The 22,341-nt window shown below is 38.4% G+C and overlaps 1 protein-coding gene across 1 annotated transcript in view; it reads left to right on the forward strand.

The window, feature by feature from the left end:
• Positions 1-517: 517 nt before the first annotated feature.
• The window catches only part of SNX24 (sorting nexin 24), a 48,596-nt gene continuing 26,772 nt past the window's right edge, over positions 518-22,341 (forward strand). The window contains exons 1-3 of the mRNA XM_029965444.1: positions 518-538; positions 6,030-6,113; positions 12,884-12,988. Of these exons, the coding sequence (XP_029821304.1) occupies positions 518-538; positions 6,030-6,113; positions 12,884-12,988 (210 nt within the window). The remainder of the gene's footprint in view (positions 539-6,029; positions 6,114-12,883; positions 12,989-22,341) is intronic.

Below are 22,341 nucleotides of genomic sequence, written 5' to 3' on the forward strand. Positions count from 1 at the left end.
CTGAGGGTTGCATAAATTTGTAAGGAGGCATTTGAATTAGAAGCCACGTTTATAAAAACATGTAAGAACACGTGCTTGTGATTGTTCTTATGTACACTTTTTCTTTTTTTCTTTTAATCAATGAAAACCCAAGTTAAATTGTAGTAACATGAGATTTAACAGAAGTCGTCAGTGAAATGACATACTTGTCCTCTGAATGGACTTATGTTACTGTAGAAAATCTATTTTTGTGTCTTATAAAAACAATGAGGCTGCTTTTCTGGGCCAGGATGGGTCAGGTAACTGCTTCACACAGGCCGGAGCTGTTGGGAATACTCTCTGGAAATCCTGTAGTGAATATTTCACTTTTCTGTCGTGGTCTTTTTCCTTCACAGACTCTGGAGAAAGCAATGTCATAATTCCATAATGTCAAGCTTTGATTTCCATAGTCAGTAAAAATCTGTACTTTTGTCCTTTTGCTGTAGCTTATTACATTGTACTTGGGCTAAGTGAAACAGTCTGATTTCATGTAACAGACATGACGGTGCTTGGGCTGGACGTAAGGAGCTGTTTATGGGTCTAACCTAACCTTTGAGCTGACTTCATCCAGCCTCCCAGCACTCTCATTCCTCTCAGACATTCTCTTCTTTTCCTTTACTGCCTCTTACAGACACTTTCATGTCTTCTTAAGACCCCAGCAAAACCAAGCGGAGCAAACTGGTCTCTTCAGGGTAATACTGCTTCCTTCTTCACTGTGGCCCAACTCGTTTCCCAGTTCTGCAGCAGAAAGGGGGCCCTTTCGTTACAGGCAGACCGTGCAGCAGCTCGTGTTAGGACTCCTTGTGTAGGAGGGGAAGAGCAAGAGAAGGCACAAGATATGACTTTAAGCAACCTGCTTAGGAAACAGATGGTCTTAAGTCTCAACTACTGGACATGGTGGGAATAACCCAAAGTAAACACTGGGTGTTAGACAAAGGAGAACTAGAACTGGGGGCAATATGGTTGGAGAGCAGAAGGGAGATTTCCCTTGCCTTGCCTCTGTGACTCATGTCAGCCAGCCTCTGTGCCCTTGAACTGCCCTGTGCCTGCTGCAGATCTGAGTTTTGCTACCCTGCTTTCCAAAAGATGAAGTCAGAATAAGTGAGTTTGTTTTCATCTGGGGGATAGTGAGATTCAGTTTTATCAAGGCTGCTCTGAAGTTTGAGTTGGCTCTGAATACTGTCCTCGTCTCCACCTCTGCTGTGGAGGGCATTCAGGAGTATGGATCGTTGCCATGAGGCACTTACGCCCCTAAGATGCCAAATTGCTGCTGCAGCTACATGCAGCTCTGGTTACCACCATCACCCACATGCTCTTACTGATTGTATGGAATATTATTTTCCCCTGGAACAGTAGTATGGAAATAGGCTTAAAGTCGTCGTTTGATCTCTGCTATTTTCTGTAGTCTTGTTCTAGTAGTAGTTGTAGCACAACTGAGAAAATGTACAATTGTCTGAACAATAATGAGACACTAAACACGTGGAAATCCTATTAGTGTTTCATGGACCGTAGCTGTCATTTCATTTGCTCTGAAATTCCTTCCGTACGGCCATGACAAAGGTTTAAGGTTGAGTTTTCTCAACACTTTGAATGCATTAGCCTGTTCCTCAAACAAAGGTCTGTCAAGTATAGTGAAGCATCTGAAGGGATGTATTTATTTCTGTCAGTCATCAGTCAGTCAGTCAGTCATGGCTGGGCTTCACGAACAAAGATTTGGGAAGGCTCTATCCACATTTGTTACAGGCACGTTGGTGACTTATGAGGCCAATACGAGACAGACATATCTGATTGCAAAAGGCACAGCAGAAAGACTCCTTAAATGGTATCTTCTGCAAGACACGGTTCTTTCTGCGTTGCCTTTTCTCCTCAAGAGTGATCCTGTGTGTGTTCTCAAAGGAGACAGCTGCGTTATAGATGGTGTGTCTCCAGGCCTCCCGATTGGAGGTCAGAGTAGACCAGTTATGTTGATCAATATGGCCAAGGCTGAGATGTTGTTTCAGGGAGTCCTTGTATCTTCTCTTCGGGGCTCCTCTCTTGTGGCAGCCGGTGGCAAGTTCACCATAAAGCAAGATCTTAGGGAGGCGGTGGTCCTTCATCCTGGAGACGTGCCCTGCCCAACACAGCTGTGTTCTCAGCAACATGGCCTCAATACTTGTAACTGCTGCTTGTTCTAGAACAGATGTATTGGTCACAACATCTGACCAGTGGATGTTTAAGACTGTACAGAGGCAGCGTTGATGGAAGCGTTCTAGGAGATGCAGGTGGTGGCGGTAGATGACCCATGATTTGAAACCATACAGGAGAGTAGACAACAATTTCTGTAAGTAATATATTAAATAGAATTAGGGTCAGTAAGCTTGGTCTTGAGAGATAAAAGCACAACACTAGAATTTTGTGGGATTTTCTTTCCTGGTTAGACAAATGTATCTCGTTTTTGTAAATTTCCCTTTTTCTACTTCGGTTTTTTTGTATCTCCTCATTCTAAACAAGGCTGCCCCAAATCTCTTTCTCAACTATAATTTTTCAGAAGTTTTGCAATTCATTTTTGCATATGTAAATATACACAATAAGATAGTATTAACTTACCGTAATTATAAATTATGTAGTTAATGTAATTTCCATAAGTAAATATAAGTCATCTGTGTATTTCTTATGTAATAGAAAGCCAAGCTAAGATATTACTAATCTCATTAGTTTTTGTCCCTACTCATGGACATGTTTGTCATTCTTGTCTGTTTTTTTTGTTAAACTGATCGCTCTTAGGTTTTTTGAGACTAAGTTACTGAAGCTGCATATTTTTGCATCAGATTATCAGATAAAAGATGTCCTTTTGTATCCAGTGTACGCATGTGACACAGGTAAGAACTGAAGGGGGGCAGTGTCAGTGTTACCACACAGTTCTTGATGTGCACTTACATCACCACCGAGCACCATGGGCAGTTCTTGTACATCATACTGATTCCTGTTTTCTTCGTTTGTGCTTTCTGCCTTCAAAATTCACAGTGATACAGTACCAATTGTTTGCCCGTACGTAATTCAGTTCTGTTACCGTGTACTACTGCCCAGTTTCTGCAGCAGGAAAATAAATGTGTGTATTCTTCTTGAAAATTAGAGGTTTGCTAAGGACCAGATAAGTTCAGGAAAATGGCAAAATAAGAAATTAAAAAATAAGAAATCAAGAAAATGGTTTCCAGGATCTGAAAATAATCCATATAATTGGAACATAGTGGAAAGGGAAAAAAATTACATGTAAATCTGTTTTGTAGCTGGACCTGAAAGTTTTTATTGTTTTATTAACAAGAACCTTAGGAATTCTTTTTGAAGTTTCCTTCACAGATTTGATGGTTATGAGTTGCAGTGGCAGATCTGCAGTTCTGCTAGGCGAAAGATCAGCATTATTCACTGATATCCAATCCAGAGATTTTTGCCCCATATATCATTTATATGGGTTAAAGTCTGTTGGAAGAATGCTTTTAATGGATAATTATCTTCTGGCTATGTGCAGACATCGTTGATAACTATTGTGGCAGCAACCAAGAACAGTGAGACGTTTCTAGTTGCAGAGTACTTGTAGAGTTTTCTAGGTGGTGTCTTCATATCTGTTGTCCCTTGTGTCCCAGTCAGGATGAACTCCAAATCTTTCAGTGCAGTGTAATTTGTGGTATTTCAATGACTATGGGAAAAGTATTTTGCTTGTCTTACTCAGAGATTAATTCTTGCATTTTTCATTGAACTATCTGTCACTTATAGTAAGTCATCTATCTTTTCAGAGTTATCTGTTCATAGAACATTAACATTTTTACAAGAAAAGTAATTTCCGAGCAGTGTTGCATTTTTCCCCCTATAGTTCTTCCGTCTTTATTTTGGCACTTTCATCTATGTTCACCAGTTTCCTTACATTGTTTTTCTGTCAGGGCCTGTAGTTGCTCAGTTAAATTTGTGTGAGATTTGCCTATAGCTATTTTGAATCCATGAAGAGATCCTATCTCTCTCAAAACCTAATGTATCTTTCTGTCTTTTACACAAAACTATATTGTTATATGAAATAGTGTCAAGGGAGTGCTTATAGCTGAGGCAGGAGCCCCTTAGACTCTCCAAATTGCTTGGCAAACCCTGCAGCAGAGATGCTGAACTTAGAGTGATCAGTGGCTCTTAGCTGACTGAGGTGTAACTGGGTGTTATGAGTTGCTTGTAGTTCCTGGAGATTTAATATCAAGGAAATTCAAAACTGTTGCACATCTTAGCTAGAGACTCATGGTCACTTCTAACTTAACTAGTTTTATATTTTCTTGTTATTATTCCCAAAAAGTCTTCCTTGAAATTCCTTCAATGCAGTGGCTTTCCTGTGCAATCCAAAGCATTTTGTTCCTTGCAGAACTATTTCTGTCCTACAGAGTGTAGAATATGAGATGTAAATAATGTTTTCCTCTCATATAATTAGGTTATTAAGTCTCAACAGAAAAAAAGCCTACATTGATTTTCTCTTGCATATGATTCTCTTTACAACTCTGAACTTACAACATATTCCTGAGGGTGCCTTGGAAGTTTTTTCATGTGTAGAGGAAAATTGTTTAATAGTCCCTGGCTGTTCTTCCAGGGTACTCCAAATAGATAGGAGGGACAAAAGAAGTCAAAGCACTCAAATAAGGTCGTCTGCTTGCAGTGATTAGGACACAGAAACAGTCCTATTCAAAGAGGTAGAATGTAGCACAGGTTATTACAGTGATCCAAACTAATTTTGGAAATGTAAACATTGGTGTGAAATGACTGCAGTCCTATCCATACTGCATTCAAACAAAAGTAGAAGCATTTCAGTCTGGATTAAATAAAATGCTGTCTGTTTTTAATGTGGTTTGGCTAGCCAGTGGAAACCATAGCATTTTAACCTGTTTGAAAGGCAGGTTCTAGTGGACAATAGAAGTTTTTATACAGTATAGTTTCTGTATATTTGCTCTGATCAGTGCTAGCCTGGGCATATTGTGACAGAAAACCCTTTTTTTCTGCATTCAAGCATAAACACTGTTTGCAAATTTATTTCAAAGAACTTTTTATTTGGCATAAGTTTGGGGTCTTGATGTGATCATCTGTGCTGAGCATTGTTTCTCATTGTCCTGGAAATAATTATTTCCAGCATTTTTTTGAGTGAAACGGAAAACAAAGAACTCCTAAGTAGACCAGGCACCTTTTCTGTAATACTTCTCTGCTGATTTTGTCTTCATTTAATAGACTGTGTGTTCTTGAGAACCTCAAAATTTCTCATCACTTGCCCTCAGAACTGACACGGTGACCTGAGAATTCAAAAAATGTCACGTTAGTGGCTACTAATTAGTGGGTCCAGAGAGCTGCTTTTCCTGGCCTTTCAACCTTCCAGAGGCAGCAACAAAACCTGTCACATGTATCATACAAAGAAAATAAGCATTTGCCATGTTTGCCTTTTGTTTTGTTTTTTCCTATGGTGTACATAGTGGCACAAGCCCACTTGAGACTATAGATGAATTTGTCGTTTAGGAGGAAATTAACCTAGTGTTTGCATTTATTTCTCCTTCTGCATGCATAACATAATGCATGTATTATCCAGTTCTTGCTGAACAAGCATGAGTGTGTTAGTATGCTGTGTTGTAAGAAGAGCAAAAGATTTAAAGAAAAGAAGACTGTGCAGAAGATGACTTTTTTTTTCTGTTTTTTTCTGTTCCTACCATTCTTTTTTTTTTAATTACTTCAAAGTGTATTGAATATTTCTGAAAGGAAGTGCTTTAATGCTTAGTTTGTAGTGTACAATATACAGTCCAGGCTTAAGCTGTCTGTTTGTATGTTTGTTGAACAAACTTATTAATAGAAGATTGATCTGTACTTACATTAATCACTGTTGTACTTCTGCATCTCATGAGACACTTTGGGTTTTTTGGGACCACTTACTAGAATGACTGTGGTAAAATGTGCCATCACAGCCATGTCACAGAACTGTTTGTGCAAGTAACATTAATCTCTTTTTTATTATTTAAAATTTTCAGGTCTTTAAAATAGAAGTGTTGATGAGTGGAAGGAAACATTTTGTGGAGAAGAGGTATAGTGAATTCCATGCTCTTCATAAAAAGGTATTTATCATTTTCTTGATAAGATGTATCTTTATTTTGCCTCAGTTGTGACATTTTCCTCTCTCTTGTAATTGTTGTTATACATGGTTTATCTTAAATACATCTTGTGATTCATGTCTCTAGAAATTAATTCCTAACTAACTCAGTTTTTTGTGTTTTGTAGAAAGGGGTGATGACTTCTCACATATAACTAATTCTCCTTTCTGGTTATTGTTTACATGCTACATTGCTAAAATGCTGTCTGTAGTATGCTTTTGTCTTCTTGTAAAGTCACAAAATAAGGCACATTCCAATAGCAAATAAATGCAGTGGGTTTTTAAATCCAATTATTTGTTAGTTCTATAAATTGTGTTGCTAGCTTACCATATGTTGAGCTGAGGAAACAAGTTGTGTATACGAAGAAACTAGACATGATAAAGACTGAGTAAACATCTCACTCTGCTGCACTTCATACAATTATTATAATATAAAATGTCTGATAAGCCTTCTACTGAATCATCTTAGTAAATATAGATGGGAACTCAGTACTTTTGAGGCTAGTTATCCAAAAATTGTTCTTTAAATGTTTTGATCACTGTTAAAGGAAAAGTATGATTTCTTCTCTCCAAGCTGAACTGAATGCTGCTGAAAGGCAAGTTTTGCAGTTTTCCTGCCTTATGGAGGCCAACTATTGTGAAGGAGAATTCTTCAAGACCATTGCAGCCTGTTAACAGCAGTGGGGCTGCAATAAAGAGCTTCAGTCCTTCATTCCTGGGATCTGGGTGAACTAAACATCTCTTGGTGCGTAGGTCTCAGTGGCAGTGCAGTGTGGTCAGACACAACTGCTCTGAGTGATTCTGTTAGTCTTCAGTACAGAAAAACTTCCTCTGCAAACAACAAAGACAGGCACATGTATTTACACCTTCTGCCAGTGCAATGTCAGAGGAGCTTATACACACCAGCATGTTTGCTGGTGATCCTGAATTATCTCAGAGGAATCATCTCTTTCAGGGAAGAAACATTATCCTGGTGCCAGAGTGGATGATTTTGACAGCCTTGTAAGATGTATAGATACAAGCAAACTTGGCTGAAGAAAAGGCAACTATTGACCCGTCTGTGTGTTGGCCATCAAAAGTCCAAAGACAAGAAAACATTTTGCTTTACTGCAATTTAATTGGGACGTACTAGTGCTTCTTGCCCCAGTAGTGGTATCCTCTACCACTTTTTAATACTCAATTCCATGTTTATTGTTTTAATTCAGATCTGTCTCAGATATTTTCTCCCTCATGTTGACATTGAATATGAAAACATGAGCAACAGTGTCAGAATCGGTAGTATAACTCACTCACTCACCACCAAGCCTTGCAATATATGTGTATTTTATTTTACAGGTGAGAGTAATCCTGCAATTGAAAGTAAAGCAGATGAATAGAATTTATGCAACAAAATAGGTTAGGAAACATTATGAGGGAAAAATCAGGATTTATGTCCTTATCCTTACCCAAGGATACCGTCTCTTATTGTTAGAATAGTATAGTATTGTATAATGCAATGTAGTTTAGAATTAGAAATATAGAATACTGTCAATTAGAAAAGACCTACAGTGATTGTCTAGTCCAACTGCCTATGCAGTCCACGGCTGACCAGAAGTTAAAGCATGTTATTAAGGGCATTGTTCAAATGTCCCTTAAACTCTGACAGGCTTGAGGCATTGACCTCCCCTTGAGGAAGCCTGTTCCAGTGTTTGAACGTTCTCTTGGTAAACAAATTCTTCCTGATGTCCAGTCTGTACCTTTCTGACACAGCTTTGAGCCATTCCCAAATGTTCTGTCACTGGATCTCAAGGAGAAACGCTCAGCACTTTCCTCTCCACTTCCCCTCCTCAGGAAGCTGTAGAGCAATGAGGTCACCCCTCAGCATCCTTTACTCCAAACTAAGCAAGCCCAGTGTCGTCAGCCACTTGGCATCCACCTGCCAAGCACATGCCGAAGATGGATCCTTTACAAGCAGAGGAGAAGAAATGCAAGCACCAAGGCTGGATCTGGAAGAGGAGGAAGAAAACCTGTGATTGAGGGCAGCAGCCTTGCCACCTTTCCCAGGCTGCTCACCATCTGGGTAGCTGCTGCATGTGTAGTTGTCCCTTCCCAGGGGTAGGACTTCGCAGTTCCCCTTCTTGGGAATCCAGCCTTAAGAAGATGCGATCCTGGGGGGTGATGTAGAGAGCAGCACCAAATTTTGACTCCAGGCAGTAGGGGTTTTTTGGGCACCACCATAGCGAGGGTGCACTGGACAGTGCAGGCTGGTAGGAGAGCGGAGCCCAGGGACATGGGGCAGAGGGTGTGGTAAAGAGGAGGCCATGCCTGAGGTGATGAGCAGGGGGGCACGAGCTGGCCCTGGAGACCCCGTGTGGAAATCCTGTCCCAGAACCACCTGCAGAGATGCAGGCCTGGAACTGGGCAGTATTTGCCTTTAGGGGAACAACAGAACAGTACCTGGTGCAAGCAGAAGGACCCATCAGCATTAACAACCCATCCTTCCAGGAAAAAAGGGTGAAGATAGCAATGCCACCTGCACTGTTAGTAACATTTAGACTTTTCCTGTAGTTTCTGTGCATTTAATTTGTTTGGATAGTTGGATAGTTAGGGCTGGGAGCTTTGAGGGCTGGCACTTGCCCCAGCTGATGGCCCAGTGCTCATTTAGCCATGTCCCAAGGCATTCCAACATCACCAACCTGGTGCTGGCCTCTTGTTTGCTGGAGAGGGCTTGGGGCTCTCATTCCCTTCTCTTCAGGGTTTGCTGTGGCCCCTCAGGGGAGCATTTACTGCTCCATCTGGAAGTGGAGGGCCTGGACACAGCCTCATCTGGCTCCTCCTGGGCCTCTTCTTCCTCTGCAGTGATGGCAATGGGAGCCCAAGGGTGGCTGCCAGGACCCCACCAACAGCAGCAGGGAAGGGGGCCTTTCTGCTGCTGTGTTGCACAGTGACACGTGCACACTCCTGATGAATGTCACTGTGCAGTTTTAGAGGGACAGCCCCAGTGTCCTGCCCAGCAGCTCGGCATCCATCCTGTGATTGGTTGGAATGGTATCCTCCACCATGACTGCCTCCAATGCTGGTGCCAAACATCTCCATCTCCTGATGGATCCAGGGCTGCAGTGTCTGGAGGAACATTGCGTGGTTCATCTGGCTCAGGGGCTGGATGACCCCCCCCAGGACACCTGGGCACTCCCTCTGCAGCTCATCTTTGCGGTACTCCAGGATGATGGAGATTCTGGGCAGTTGGATATCTTGGAGCTGCTCCTGCCTGGCAGATGACTTCTGGTTGTGTCATAGATGGTGTGATGACATACTCCACATAGTCATCATCCACCTGCACCAATTGCAGGAATGATAATATCCTCATGTTGCGGAGGGGGCGCTTGGGCTTGTTCTCAGCCCACTGCAGGATGGACAGGGAGCAGAAGTGGTGGAGGCATGGCATCACATAACTGGCCTCCTCCCAGTTGTCCAGTCAGATGGGACAGTCGTTGTCCAACTTCACTGTAATTTCTGGAGTTACAAAATTACTCCACATAACAGTCATGAATGGCTGCAATCTTGCTTTCAGATTTGTCTTTGTTGTACACCACTTCCTCTGGAGTAACTTCCCTTGCAGAGACTTCTCCTTAGAATACCAGAAAAAACATAAATGATGCTCCCTTTCTCTCTCTGCAGAAATAGCAGCAAAACAAACCTGAAAAACGGGTATTGTAACCAGGCACTTTACACCACTCTTCAATTTGTTTCATCTTTTCATCCACTTGCTGTCTGTTCATATTACTCTGCAAACAGGTGGAGACTTTCTTATTTGTTCCCTGTACAAATGCAAAGCGTCCAGCATATTTTGGCAACAATATACTTTTTTCTTAAGTTTTACATTTTGAAGTTGTAGTAAAATTTCATTAAGTGTGATTGAACAGCTCATACTCTGAACCTTGCTTAGTGCTTTCAGTATTACAGAAATCCTGGAGAAAGCATTTGCATCAGTTTGCTTTCAGCATGCCAATACGGTATTTATCTTTTTGTTCCTCTCTTCCCCTTTAATTTAAAATGTAAGTTTCCTTCTAAATTGCTGTAAGAACATGGCAACTGGAAAGGGCTCTTCAGACTTAATGCATATTCAAGGTGCCCTTAGTGTTGGAGATATCTGTAGTGAGCAGGAGAAACAAAGCTTCTGTAGAGAACAACTGTGGTAGAAAATGGCCTTAGAGGCTGATGGGGAGATTGTGCCTTTCACTGGAGAAGAACATGCCTCATTGGCATTCTATGGAGGACTCCACTGCTCATATAATTCATCAGAATGCCAATCTGTGGTTTGGTGGTTTTTCTTAATTTATTTTTTTTAAACAAAACCATTTCCAAGAATATGTCTGGATTTGCCTCCTTCCTGGGTTCAACCTTTCATAGGTTCTAGTTGTGTAAAAAAGTAAAGCCCCACTTCCTATGCAATCTGGCTGTAGTGGAAAAGGTTTAAAACCTTTTGAAGACTACCATGCTACACCAGGAATACAAATTATTCCCTTGACAGAAACCATTCATGGCTGTTGGCGTCTTTGAACTAGTTTTCATAGGCCATTGTACTTCACTCTGATTATGAGCAACAAACCTTGCCTTTCAGATTATGCACCATTCACATTACAGTATTATATTTAAGTTTGAATGAAAATGCTATTATTCTCATGTGGAGAGGATTTTTAGAAAGAATTAAATTCTTTCTAGGTGTATAACAGTGGAAAATACAAACATTTGTCCATCTTTATCCCCAAATATCTTTTAATACTTCTTTTCTTATACATTTTTAAGTATTGGTAGGGTTTTTTAGCTACAATAACGCTAGGTGACAGTGTTACAACTACTGCAGTGAAATATGCAATGATCTGAAGCTATATACATCTTGTTTTGCAATTTGTTTATAATTTTAGATTAATTAGTATACACTCTAAATCATATTAACTTTTCACAGTTGGACAAATAATTCTTCACTGGATAATTTAAGCCATCTTTTAGTCTTTCAGGAAATAGCAACTACAGGATGTTGACAGGCATTATGAACAGTGTTATGGACAGGAAGATATTATAGGCAATATTTGTCCTCAGATAAATATTTATTGTGTAGAGACAAGTGTGAAACAATACAGCTAATGCAGGTGTTGTTTTGGTTAATATTTCTTGACATTGTAATAATAATTTGCAGCAATATATATTATTGGATTACTGTAAGCATAAGAAAGTGGGCTTTTAATGTATTCTTTATACATCTATATGGGCTTTGTACCTACACATAGTACCTATGCTTGCACATTAAGTAATTGTTTTTTGGATGTTTTACATAAAACAGGGCCACACAGCACGAAAGGATTGTTAATCATCAGCTGAGTTACCAGCCACAGAGTGTTTATCTTGTAAGCATCTAGGTCTTGGTGAATCCTTGTGTAGTATCAGATTTGTCTCCACTTATCTGGAACATTCTCTTCACTTGTTCCTCATCTGCACGTGCTGTCACAGTTTGCAACAGCAGCGACCATAGTTTCTTCAAGATCCTCAATCAATTTAGAGGGAAAATTTAGATGTGGTTATATTCTGTCTTTAGGATCAGTCAGTTGAAGTACATGGATTTGGAGTTTTGTTTCGGAGTGTTGTTTTTCTCACTTCACTTTTAATTGTAATTTAACACTGTTAAGAATTAAGGAAGTTGCAAAATGTTTCCAGAGCAATTGAAGTTCCCCTGCTGCAGCTTCAACACTTGTGATTGTGGAGACGTTGATGTGTTGCCACTGCTTTTTCCTGTAGTGACATCTCAGCAAGCTCAAAGATGAAATGTAAATTCTTAGTCTCCCATGGGTATGCATGTCAAAGTCAATTTTGAGTTTCTTTCCTTGCATTCTTTGCCTCAGATTTACTCAGAGGCAATATCCAACAGAAAGAATGTCTAGTGCCACCATCTATTAAAATGTTATGGAGGCTATTTCAGTGTTTACTTTTGCTCTGTAGTTTTAAGGAAAGCATTAGTATTTTTTGGTTTTGAAAAAATGTGTTGCTCCAGCAGGAGGATTTTTAGTGTTATTGGGTTGTATGTTTGTGTCCGTCTATATACACTCATATATATATATATATATGTAAAAACTTTCCTGTGGTTTTCTTTAGAGGAATAGTTATGGAACTCTCTTTGAAATATATACAGTGGCAATCTTGCTGTTTCTCTGTATAGGATATTAAACACAGGCTGTCAATCTGTTAGTGCAATTTGAGAGCACAGATATTTTGCTCACTTGATTACCAGCTCTCCACAGAAATGGTTAGCTCTGTCGCCTGTACTTCTCACACCTGGTCATAGTTGCCTAAGTCTAGAGATAGAAGTTGTCATGGTGTGTTATCACTGCACTTAGCAAGGTAGTGTCTGGGTATGTTGCAGTGCTGTTGTGAGGTATTATCCCAGGTTGGCTAATGGGGAATTCAAATTTCTAGTTTTCTCATGTAGTTGTTGCTATTTTGTTTTCAGGCTGTCAGTCACAAAAAATTTTTAGTAGGTTCCTCTTGGCTGTCCAGGGCAACTAGACGTGGAGATTTTTAACTGCACTCTGTAGGTATGATGTCTGCTGTTACTTCAGAGAACTGATAGTAACTTCATTTCCATGCTCTTGTCCTTTATGCGTGGTTATTTCACCTGTACTGCCTCATCTCTAACATAAACATGCTTAATTGAAAGAGACACTATTATAATTTGTTTCTGTCTGTGTTTCTTTTTGTTTGCAGCTCAAGAAGTTCATAAGAACTCCAGAGATCCCTTCAAAGCATGTGAGAAACTGGGTCCCTAAGGTCCTGGAGCAGAGACGACAAGGCTTGGAGTTGTACTTGCAAGTGAGTCTCCTCACGGCTCTATTAAAGTAAAAGTGGCATCTGTTTTCAGAGTGCTAGCATCCAAAGCATCAGAAGGTGTGAAATGTGGTGCTTTACTGATGGGCAGTTTTAGAGGTGGGAAATGACCTGGATACTTAGCCAGCAGGAAAGATTTCTGTTCACTTAGCTAGGCTAGCAGCTAGAAAACCAGACTGTTTTGCAGTTTTTTTGTAATTCTTGTGGAAGCTGCTGACTGACTTTGGTGAACCTACTAGTACTTCATTTTCCTCTGCCTAAAATGGGAAAAATAATGTTATTCTTTTCAAAGTCGTTCTGATCAAAAGTGTTGCAGAAGAGGTACAAGGAGGCTTTAGCTCACCTCTGTTTAGACAGACTAGGGAAGAATCACCTCATCAAATTCATATCCCTCTGCTGTACATGCCTGTACATGAATTGTTCATCTAGTTGAAATAGGCACCTCTCATGCCATATTAAACTCGATTTGGAAATTTATATTTTAAGTCTTAGATTCTACCTAGATGAGTTCTGATTTTGATAAAGACAATAAAAGGAGTCTTCAGGAATGACTCAGTTATACAGATATCTAAATATATCAGTAATGAATCCCATCCATTTTTAATAAGCAGAATTTTTATTGTCACTATAATTGCTTTAAAAAATGTCCAGTGGTGTAGATTCACAGCTGTTTTTCTGGTGACAAAACCAGATGAAGATGTTAGTCTAAACATGTTCCCAGTTCACTGCACCTTCAGCTGTACTAATGTAGGTGCTGTTTTATTGAAGGGGATCACAGAAATTACCTAGATCAAAACATAATTATTTTGGGAGGAAGACAAGAGTGACAATATTGTATTTTTACTCACATCAGCCATTTGCAGTGAATTTTTTTTTTTTTTCCGATTTTCATGCAACTTTCTTTTGGAGATAATTGCCACCAAGGCACATGTACCAATTTGTCTTATGCAGTTGATTTTGTTAAAAAGATGCAGATGTAATTTGGTTATCACTTTTTAATTGCTGATAAACTGTAAAAGAACATCCCCCCCTACTGGAAGAGTTAGTCAACTCTCGTTCTTGTGCCGTCTTGTACATTTAATTAACTCGTCCTCTCTTCTATCACCGCTGGCTGTCATAGGAATATGCAGTGCTTTAGGTTGGAAGGGACTGCTGGACACCATCCATTTTAAACATAACAAGCCTCTAAGTTATATCGGTACTAATGTGCATACTAAATAAAACAAGAAGAAAAGTCATAATATTTTTGTAAGTCGTTAATTTCTGTGTCTGCTAGCAGAAAGCAGAACTAATCATCAGTGAAATTTTAATTTTTAAAATAATTAGAGCCTTGTTTTAGACAATGAAAAGTTCATTTTAAGGTACTTCAGTTATCAGACTTTTTTTAATACTGCCAAGCAGTTTCCAAGACGCAGTGTAGGAACATGCTACAATTTCAGAAGACATGGTCTGTTTTTAATTTAACACCATGTCTGTAAAATTGTACAAACATCCTTTCAGGTGGTACTATTGAGAGTTATTCTGTAAGAGCAGCTTGGCTACTAGTGTCACTAGTCAGTGGTGGTACTAGTAGCCAGCCATTTGTGCAGCTGGTAAACTCTTACGAAGCCATGGCAGTCATTAACTGTTTTTATAAAACCAGTCAGAACCTAATGCAAAGATTGAGCAATTACACAAATGTTGCATTCAGAGAATTTGTGTTATGCAATATGTTTTTTCTTTCTGTTCCACTTTGCATCCTGAAAACCTGTACAGGAAAGAGGTAAAATGCCATGCAGATAGCTGTCAATTACAGACCTGTACCTGACATAGTCTTATTGTGTTGAGTTCCTAATATATTTTTAATTAAGTAGTCTTCAGTAGTTAAGTGCAGATAAAACTTATTATATGAAATGAGAATAGTATAATCAGTCTCTATCAAATAATAAAGAAAGCAAGACATTCCCCTGCCTAAGCCAGAAGGTGCTGCAGTTGCCAGGACCTTGTTACTTTGTGACCTTTTCATGATGAAACCGCCCTTTTAAATCCTTTCAGCATAGGTTGTTTGTTTCTCGTGGTGGATGGACAGGAGCTCAGAAACATTTCATTATATCTTTCTGAAGAAATTATGAAAAAAATTATTAATTATGAAAAAAAAAAATATTATTAAATTGTAAGTTACAAAGAGTAATTTTCCTAAATTTATTAGTATCCACTACCAACTAATATTCATCAGATTGCTTATTACTTACGTTTTTAAAAAATTGACTGGGGATTTTTTTTTGTTGTAGTAGACCAATTTTCATGGAATTGTGAAAGAATGATTTATCTGTACTATTTTATGTGACTTCCATATTTTGCAAGTTTGACTGGAATTTACAACTTTTGTTTTTAATACTGTGAAGCAATTGACTAGAAGCACTAATATGCATAGTATTTCAACTGCATGTATAATAATATATACAGTACCCTTGTGAATACTGAGAACAATCAACTGACTGACAAAAGGAAAGAAGGATTATGTTTAATTTATTAATGAGGAAACAGATGCAAAGATAAGTGAATGACAGAATGTGGCCCCAAACATTCAAGCAAATTAGTATGAAAGAATAGGCTATTGCTCCTCTTCTGAGCATGGTAAATGTGTCTGTGCATGATCTTAAACTACAGCACACAGAACTTAAGTTGACCTGATTTAGTCTTTGCTAAATAAGAAAATCATAGAATCATAGAATATCCTGAGTTGGAAGGGACCCACAAGAATCATCGAGTCCAGCTCTGAGCCCAGCGTGGGACACCCCAAGAGTCACACCATTTACCTTAAAGCATTGTCCAAATGTTTCTTGAACTCTTGTCAGGCTTGGTTCTGTATCTACTTCTCTGGGGCTCGTTCCAGCACCCAGCCACCCTTTGGGTGAAAAACTTTTTTCTGATATCCAACCTAAACCTGTCCTGCCTGAGCTTCATAACATTTTCTCAAGTCTTCTCACTGGTCACGAGTGAAGAGATGCCCCTCTGCTTCCCCTCACAAAGATACTGAAGACTGCAGTGAGGTCTCCCCTCAGTCTCCTCCAAATACCTGTTACTGACAGTGGAAGAACACTAAACCAGCTCTAGTTACCTTGTGGTGGCCATCAACTTGGTAACTTTATAGTTGCTTACTTGTATATCTGAGCTTGTAGCTTGCCATACAGCAGAGATGAGAAGACAGGTGGTTTTGATTTAAAATTTGTAAAATGAATCATTGGATTATGCTATTGCTGACAAAAATCTCTCTGATAGTAGTTCTAGATTGTAAAAAGATTAGAACGTAGATGATCCTTGTTTATGGTTAGAAACACCTTCTCTTGATGCATTTCCTGAAGAGCTTTGTGTTGAGGAAAGGTAGAAGGTACGGATTTTAAGTAGCTGGTTTTATAAGGAGCCTATAATTTGAGAAGGGCTGCCAAATGGACCTGCATTGAAAGTCTGTGACTCCTGATAGTAGTGAGCATGGAGAAATACATTTGCTTGAAAGTACCAGAAGGTCGAAGGTAAGTATGGGAGACGGTGGGGCAGATTGATAATCAGCATTGTAGCTTCCAGATGGTCAATGATTGTTTAGTTTTTTTCATCCACTGTGTAATCTTGAACTGACTGTTTACAGAAATGAAATTTGTTTTGGAAGTGTATTTAAAGGAGATATAAATCACTTGAAAAACTCCCTCTTCCACAGTTATTATTGGGTACAAGTTGAGTGAGTCGTCTTGTGGATGCACGAAGTAAACACGTACTTTTATTTTGGACATTGAAGATATTGTTGGGATTCCAAAGGGCCGCACTGGAGGGACCTTATCCAGTTGGTTATTAAAGCGGTATTTGTTACAAATAGATTTTATATGATGTACTCTTGGAAGAGCAGTTTTTACAGAGCTTATTTCCAGTGAATTGGTAATGGGGAAGAATTTGGTTTAGCCACCTACTCTCTACTAATTTGAAGTTAGGTCATATTCTTGTCCCGGTAAGCTGATGGTGGATGTTATTGCCATCCAGTGTGTCTGCCCTAGGGACTTGCCCTTTGACAGGTCTGCCTTTTAAAGTTCAATGGAATAGATATTTTCTAGCCCCCTTGGGCAGAAGAAATCACATCATTTGCTGATATCATCAGTCCAACAAGATAACAGGCATCTTTAACAGAATTCACTGTGAAGTGGCACCCATATCTCAGCATGAGACTGTGTGGCTGCTGCTAGTCTTCACTGAAATTATTTGCTTATAGAGAGAGATTTTGAAGGAGGCCCATTTTTGATGAGCTTCAGGATAGTAACTCATTTCATGTGGTCTGGGTGACCTGGAGAAATTCTTCATGTGATTGGCAAGGCTCTAATATAAAACAGTGTGTTGCAGACCTTCTGAAGCGCTCTGTATGTATGTAGGGTCTGTATGTACATATGTCTCTAACCAGAGTTAATATGTAGAGCTAATATTTCTCTCTTGGCCGAGGTCAAGAAAACATACTTGCCTTTTATTTATCCTTGAACTTTTTACAAAGGGAACAGTCCTGATTCCTGGAGATAAGGTCGGTTAAAGTGCTGCTTGGCTGTGAGACTTGAAGACTTGATGAACTTCAGCATTCCAGCAGTTTCAGGAATCCAAATCTTAAAAATGAATTATGGCGTTTATGAAACTGGACTAGAGTTTTGTTTTCCATTTAAGGAAATAATCTGGAAATCTGAGTAGCACTTTGACTTATACTTCAGTATTCTTCAAAATGCAATTCTCTTTAAAAATATTTTAACTACCAATCCTTCCTGAAAAACATAAGTAAAACCATATCTGTTACAATTTTACTCTTAAGAAATTAGAATCCAATCCTATACTTCTTCACTTTCTTAGTTTCCAGCTGGGTGGAGTTAGGAAAACAGTGGATGGAGTAATGAATAGCGTGTAGTTGCTTTACGAGTAAGTTCATCAGAAGTATAAAGAAGAAAAGCACCCATTATTATATTGCAAGTTTTTAATCTTTTTTCGGAGAACGGTTCAACTGCAACTGAAAAAAATGAAGACAAATGGGCTATTTCTGTAGCTAATGTCTGCAGAAGAAAAACTATCATACAGAAAATTTGGCCCAGAGTGTCATTTCTTCATGGGCCATGATGATTTTCTTTAATTACTTCAGTAAGCATTGATACAGAATTTGTTGTAATAATGTTTAAATAAATAAATAAATAGTCTTTTCTGGCTGGACAATAGGTATGAACAAAGCTTTTGCTTTGTTGCAAAGCATTTTGGAGCTAGTACAGTATTTCATATTGCAGCTGAGGATAAGAATCTTGTGCTTTCTTTGAGTGTCATTCATTGCCCCTTTTTTCTATCATTCTGGGAACTCAGTTAATTTGGTTTCTCAGGGTTTTTTATCTAATTGTGAAGAAAAAGAGTTTTCCATCACCTTGCAGGTGACAAGAAGGAATGTGAACTCAGCCATTTATAACCTTGTCCATTGTCAAGAAGGCTGGAGATGTCTCTGGTCTGAGACATCTAGGCTCCTGATGCCAGTCTACAAGTACTCCACATAGTGTGTTTGCTAGAGCTTTGCCTTTCAATGGCCTGTTACTCCTGTTCTGGAAATGTGGCTGAAATCCTGCTTCAGAGCTCTCTTGTCTGAAGTAGGATCAGAAAGTGGGGAAAAGAAATGTACATGGTTTTTCACTGTATTCTCTTCTCTTTGTGAAGTGGAGGAAAAAATGTCCCACAGTAGTACATAAAAGTTATCCTGAGCACTGCTAGGCAGAACAAAAACTAGGACTTCATATAAAGACAGGGAGATCCATATAAAGACAGGGAGATCTTGATTTCTTTGAAGCTGACGTAACTCTCTAGGATCAGAAGCAACCTGTAAGTGCTTTCTAAGTGGAACAGTTCTTGATGTTCCATTTTCAGTATAAAAGAAGGAAAAAAAGTGTATTGTCTGTAGAGGTAGCAGTTTTTGAACTGGTGCTGTTGGAGCTGTTTAGAAGTATTGAGATCTCTGTGATACGTGCACTTTCATGAAACATTTGTTTGCTTTTGGCCAATAAAAATAAATTGAATGGGTTACTATTTAATTTTGAAAATGCAGCGGCAAAATGATCTTAAAACTATTCAATGATTGTTCAGCGTTTTAAATTCTGTTTCTGTGCAGTTCACATTCATCACATTTATCCGTTCTGTCAGTGTTAATATTCATTACAATTGTTCTTCTTTTATACTCTCAGAAAGGCATTCTTTATCAAGCATTTAGTTATTCCCATATACCTGTGTATCTTTGCCAAAGGGTATTGTGAATGCAAAATTTTGAGTTGGTTCAAAATTTTGGAGGAGTTTGTATCGAGCATAGAAGGTCCCCTAGCTGGAAATGACTTTCAAGGCTGCTAGGGTTTTAAAGAAAGATGTCTCATGTTAGTCTTGTTCATTTATACTCTTCCTTGGTATCCATTTGTAGCCATTTTGGGATATAGAATACTGTGCTAAATGGATCTTTGGTCTGAACCATTATGACCTTTCTTATATAATCCTTAAAATAATTAGACAGTTAAAATAGTTAGACACATATTTGTGTTTCAGCTTGTTATTAGGTTTGTTTAATCATTAATGTGTTTTCAAGAACCAAACCCTGTATGTATCATGAACAGTATCAGTATTCTGTTTCAGTAAAGGCAAAAAGAGTTAATTGTATGGCTGAGAAGACATAGCTGAATATATATAATGAAGAGATATGCAGGTCAGATGCCACTGTGCAAAGCCCCTTGTAAAGGCTAATACCTTTTCAGACTAAATGCTTTACTCATGGGAGGTAATTGGTTATATACTTAAAGGCTGAATTCAGAGGTTGAAATTTTAAGCTATAAAACTTTTGTGCAAAATGTGGGCCTATTTTTATTCTTCTTCACCTTTTTCTGTGTGTGCCTGACCTGTGGGCTTTTCCCACGAGGCTTCTGTTTGACCATTCCCCATATCTCAGAGCAGGAGCTGGATAGAAAGCACTTTGACTTCATTTTGTCATTCATTAGGCACCACAAAGGTTTCTGCACAGGCAGTCTTTCACTTTGTCCTATGTGCACATTCGCTGTTGGGATCTATTTCTAACTAATTTAAGACCAAATTGGCTTATATGCAGAAAAAAAAAAATAAATCCCATCAAGTCCAGAACAGATCCTTATCTTCCTGATTGCTGTTTGGGGAAATCAGTTTTATTTTAAATTCAGGTGAATACATTGGGAAGAAAGAGTCTAGCATTACAAAGTTGCAAGTAAAAGTTGGATTCAATGAAATAAGATTTAACTGATGTTTAACTGGGAAGTCTGTTGAATCACCCACATCTATTAATCACATTGAAAATTCTCTCTATTATCCAAAATTATTCAGTGTCTTCCTTCTCTAATTCTATTTAATCTGCAGTAATCAAGGTTGAACCGTACCTGTAAGGAGTTCTAAAAGCAATGATATGATAAGTATAAAAAGACAAAATGTTCTTTGTCCTCATTAAAGATTGTGAGCAGAGTGTTAAATAATATTAATGTCTGGGATTGTCAGTACTTAACAGTACTTTCCTAGTACAAGTGATTTTATTGATCGATACAGTCTCAGTGTAACAGGGCAGATTATTCTACTGATTTTATCGAAACCTTAACTAAGTTTGTTAGTGTACCACATATCTTTAAATAGATCTAGATGATGATGTAGATTAAGAAAAGCAGACCACCATCCATCTTTTTTTGATCGGTTAATAACTTAAATCCATCAATGCTGCTACCAGCTTTTTTAAGATTCTGTTGTGCATACGTGTTTCTTTAGTGGTACAGATACATAGCTGGGTTTAGATGTCTGTAGATTTTAAAGGACTGTGCCTGACACATGCAGGATTGCATATTTGTTAAGAAGAAGCAGAAAGCAAAAGAAAACGGAAAAGCAAAATAAATGTATAGATAATTTAAAGGAGAGACATTTATAAAGACTGTTTGTCTGCAGAGATGTTTCCTGAAGAACTATTTGAAGCATTTTTCAAGCATGCTTAGAAAATTGCCTGGTTTGTGTTTTAAGAGTTAATTTTTTTTGCTTTTCAAGTGTTGCTGTGTTTTGATTTATGGTTCTTTTTTTTTTTCCTTTGTCTTCAATAGTCTGGTTTTGCTGGATAGAACTGCGCTGCATGAACTTCTCTCTCATTTTAGTCTTACATGTTAGAGCTGATCAAAATAAATTTTTCTCAGTTAAATGCAGAATTTACATTGGAAGTCATGACAGGTTTAGAAGCCATGTCTAAGTGCTTGTTCTCTTTTCATTATACTGTGTGTCATGATGATATTGTATGACATACTTTTGCCCAAGTTAAGATGAACATCGAACTGTACTAATTGTGCATTTCTGTACAGTGAGAAATGGTCTCTTTCATGACCTGCATATGCTCAGAATGACTGCAAGATATTTTAAGAGGGAGAAAGAAATTATTTGTCTAGGAAGTCACAGCCTGTTAAAGCAGAGCTGGGGATATTAAAACCCAAGTGCTGGCACACTGTTGTTGTCTGCTGATGACCAACTGTTCTAATAGCCATAATTCCTTCTAGAGCCATATAAAGTATGAGATACTTATTTCATTTAGCCATGATGAAGGAAAAAGTGATTAACTTCCTTATCCTGAATGCAGCTCCTCGTTTGATGTGTAGGCATTAAATTTTCTTTTTCCTTGATATTTAATAGATTTGTTTGAACTTCTCTGGGGAAGGCAGAGGGGAGTCAAAAAATTTTTGTCCATTATAGTGAAGAAAGAGGGAGGGAGCTGTAATTCCTGCAGAGTCTTATTATCACCACCTGAAATATGGTAGAAAGACTCAAGTTTTTCCCACCTTTCTAATCAACCAATAGCATTTCAAACACATTTTCAGTTCCTATTTTGTGTTGTTTATCATAAGGTAATTTTTGTATTTTGGTGTGCGAATGGCTATTGCTTTTTTAAATTGGACATTCAAGGCAAGTTAAATCTTATAGGCTTTTTATTCAAAATTAGTCTGTAAAATTACTTAATGAATTACCAGTGAAGGGAAAAATTTATTTTCTAGTGAAAGAGTATTTTATTATTGCATGTGTAATGTAACACACTGTGTTTTGTTAAGGTTGTTCAGTAGTGTACAGCACTAAATTAGCATGTAGTTTAGACCTAGGTTTGCCAAATCAGTGACTTTATGCAATTTGATAGTGTTATTCTGCATACACTTTTTGTGTGAGTAAAAATCGACCATAAATATTCTTTACACAATTATAAATTGCACATGAGGGCCAGGGGAAAAAAAGTTCATAAAGAAGTGAAGAATTCTATCTTTACAGCAGGATTTGAATCTGCACATAAG

This window comes from Manacus vitellinus, unplaced genomic scaffold (assembly GCF_001715985.3).
Source record: "Manacus vitellinus isolate BGI_N305 unplaced genomic scaffold, ASM171598v3 scaffold_9_pilon, whole genome shotgun sequence".
NCBI lineage: Eukaryota > Metazoa > Chordata > Aves > Passeriformes > Pipridae > Manacus > Manacus vitellinus.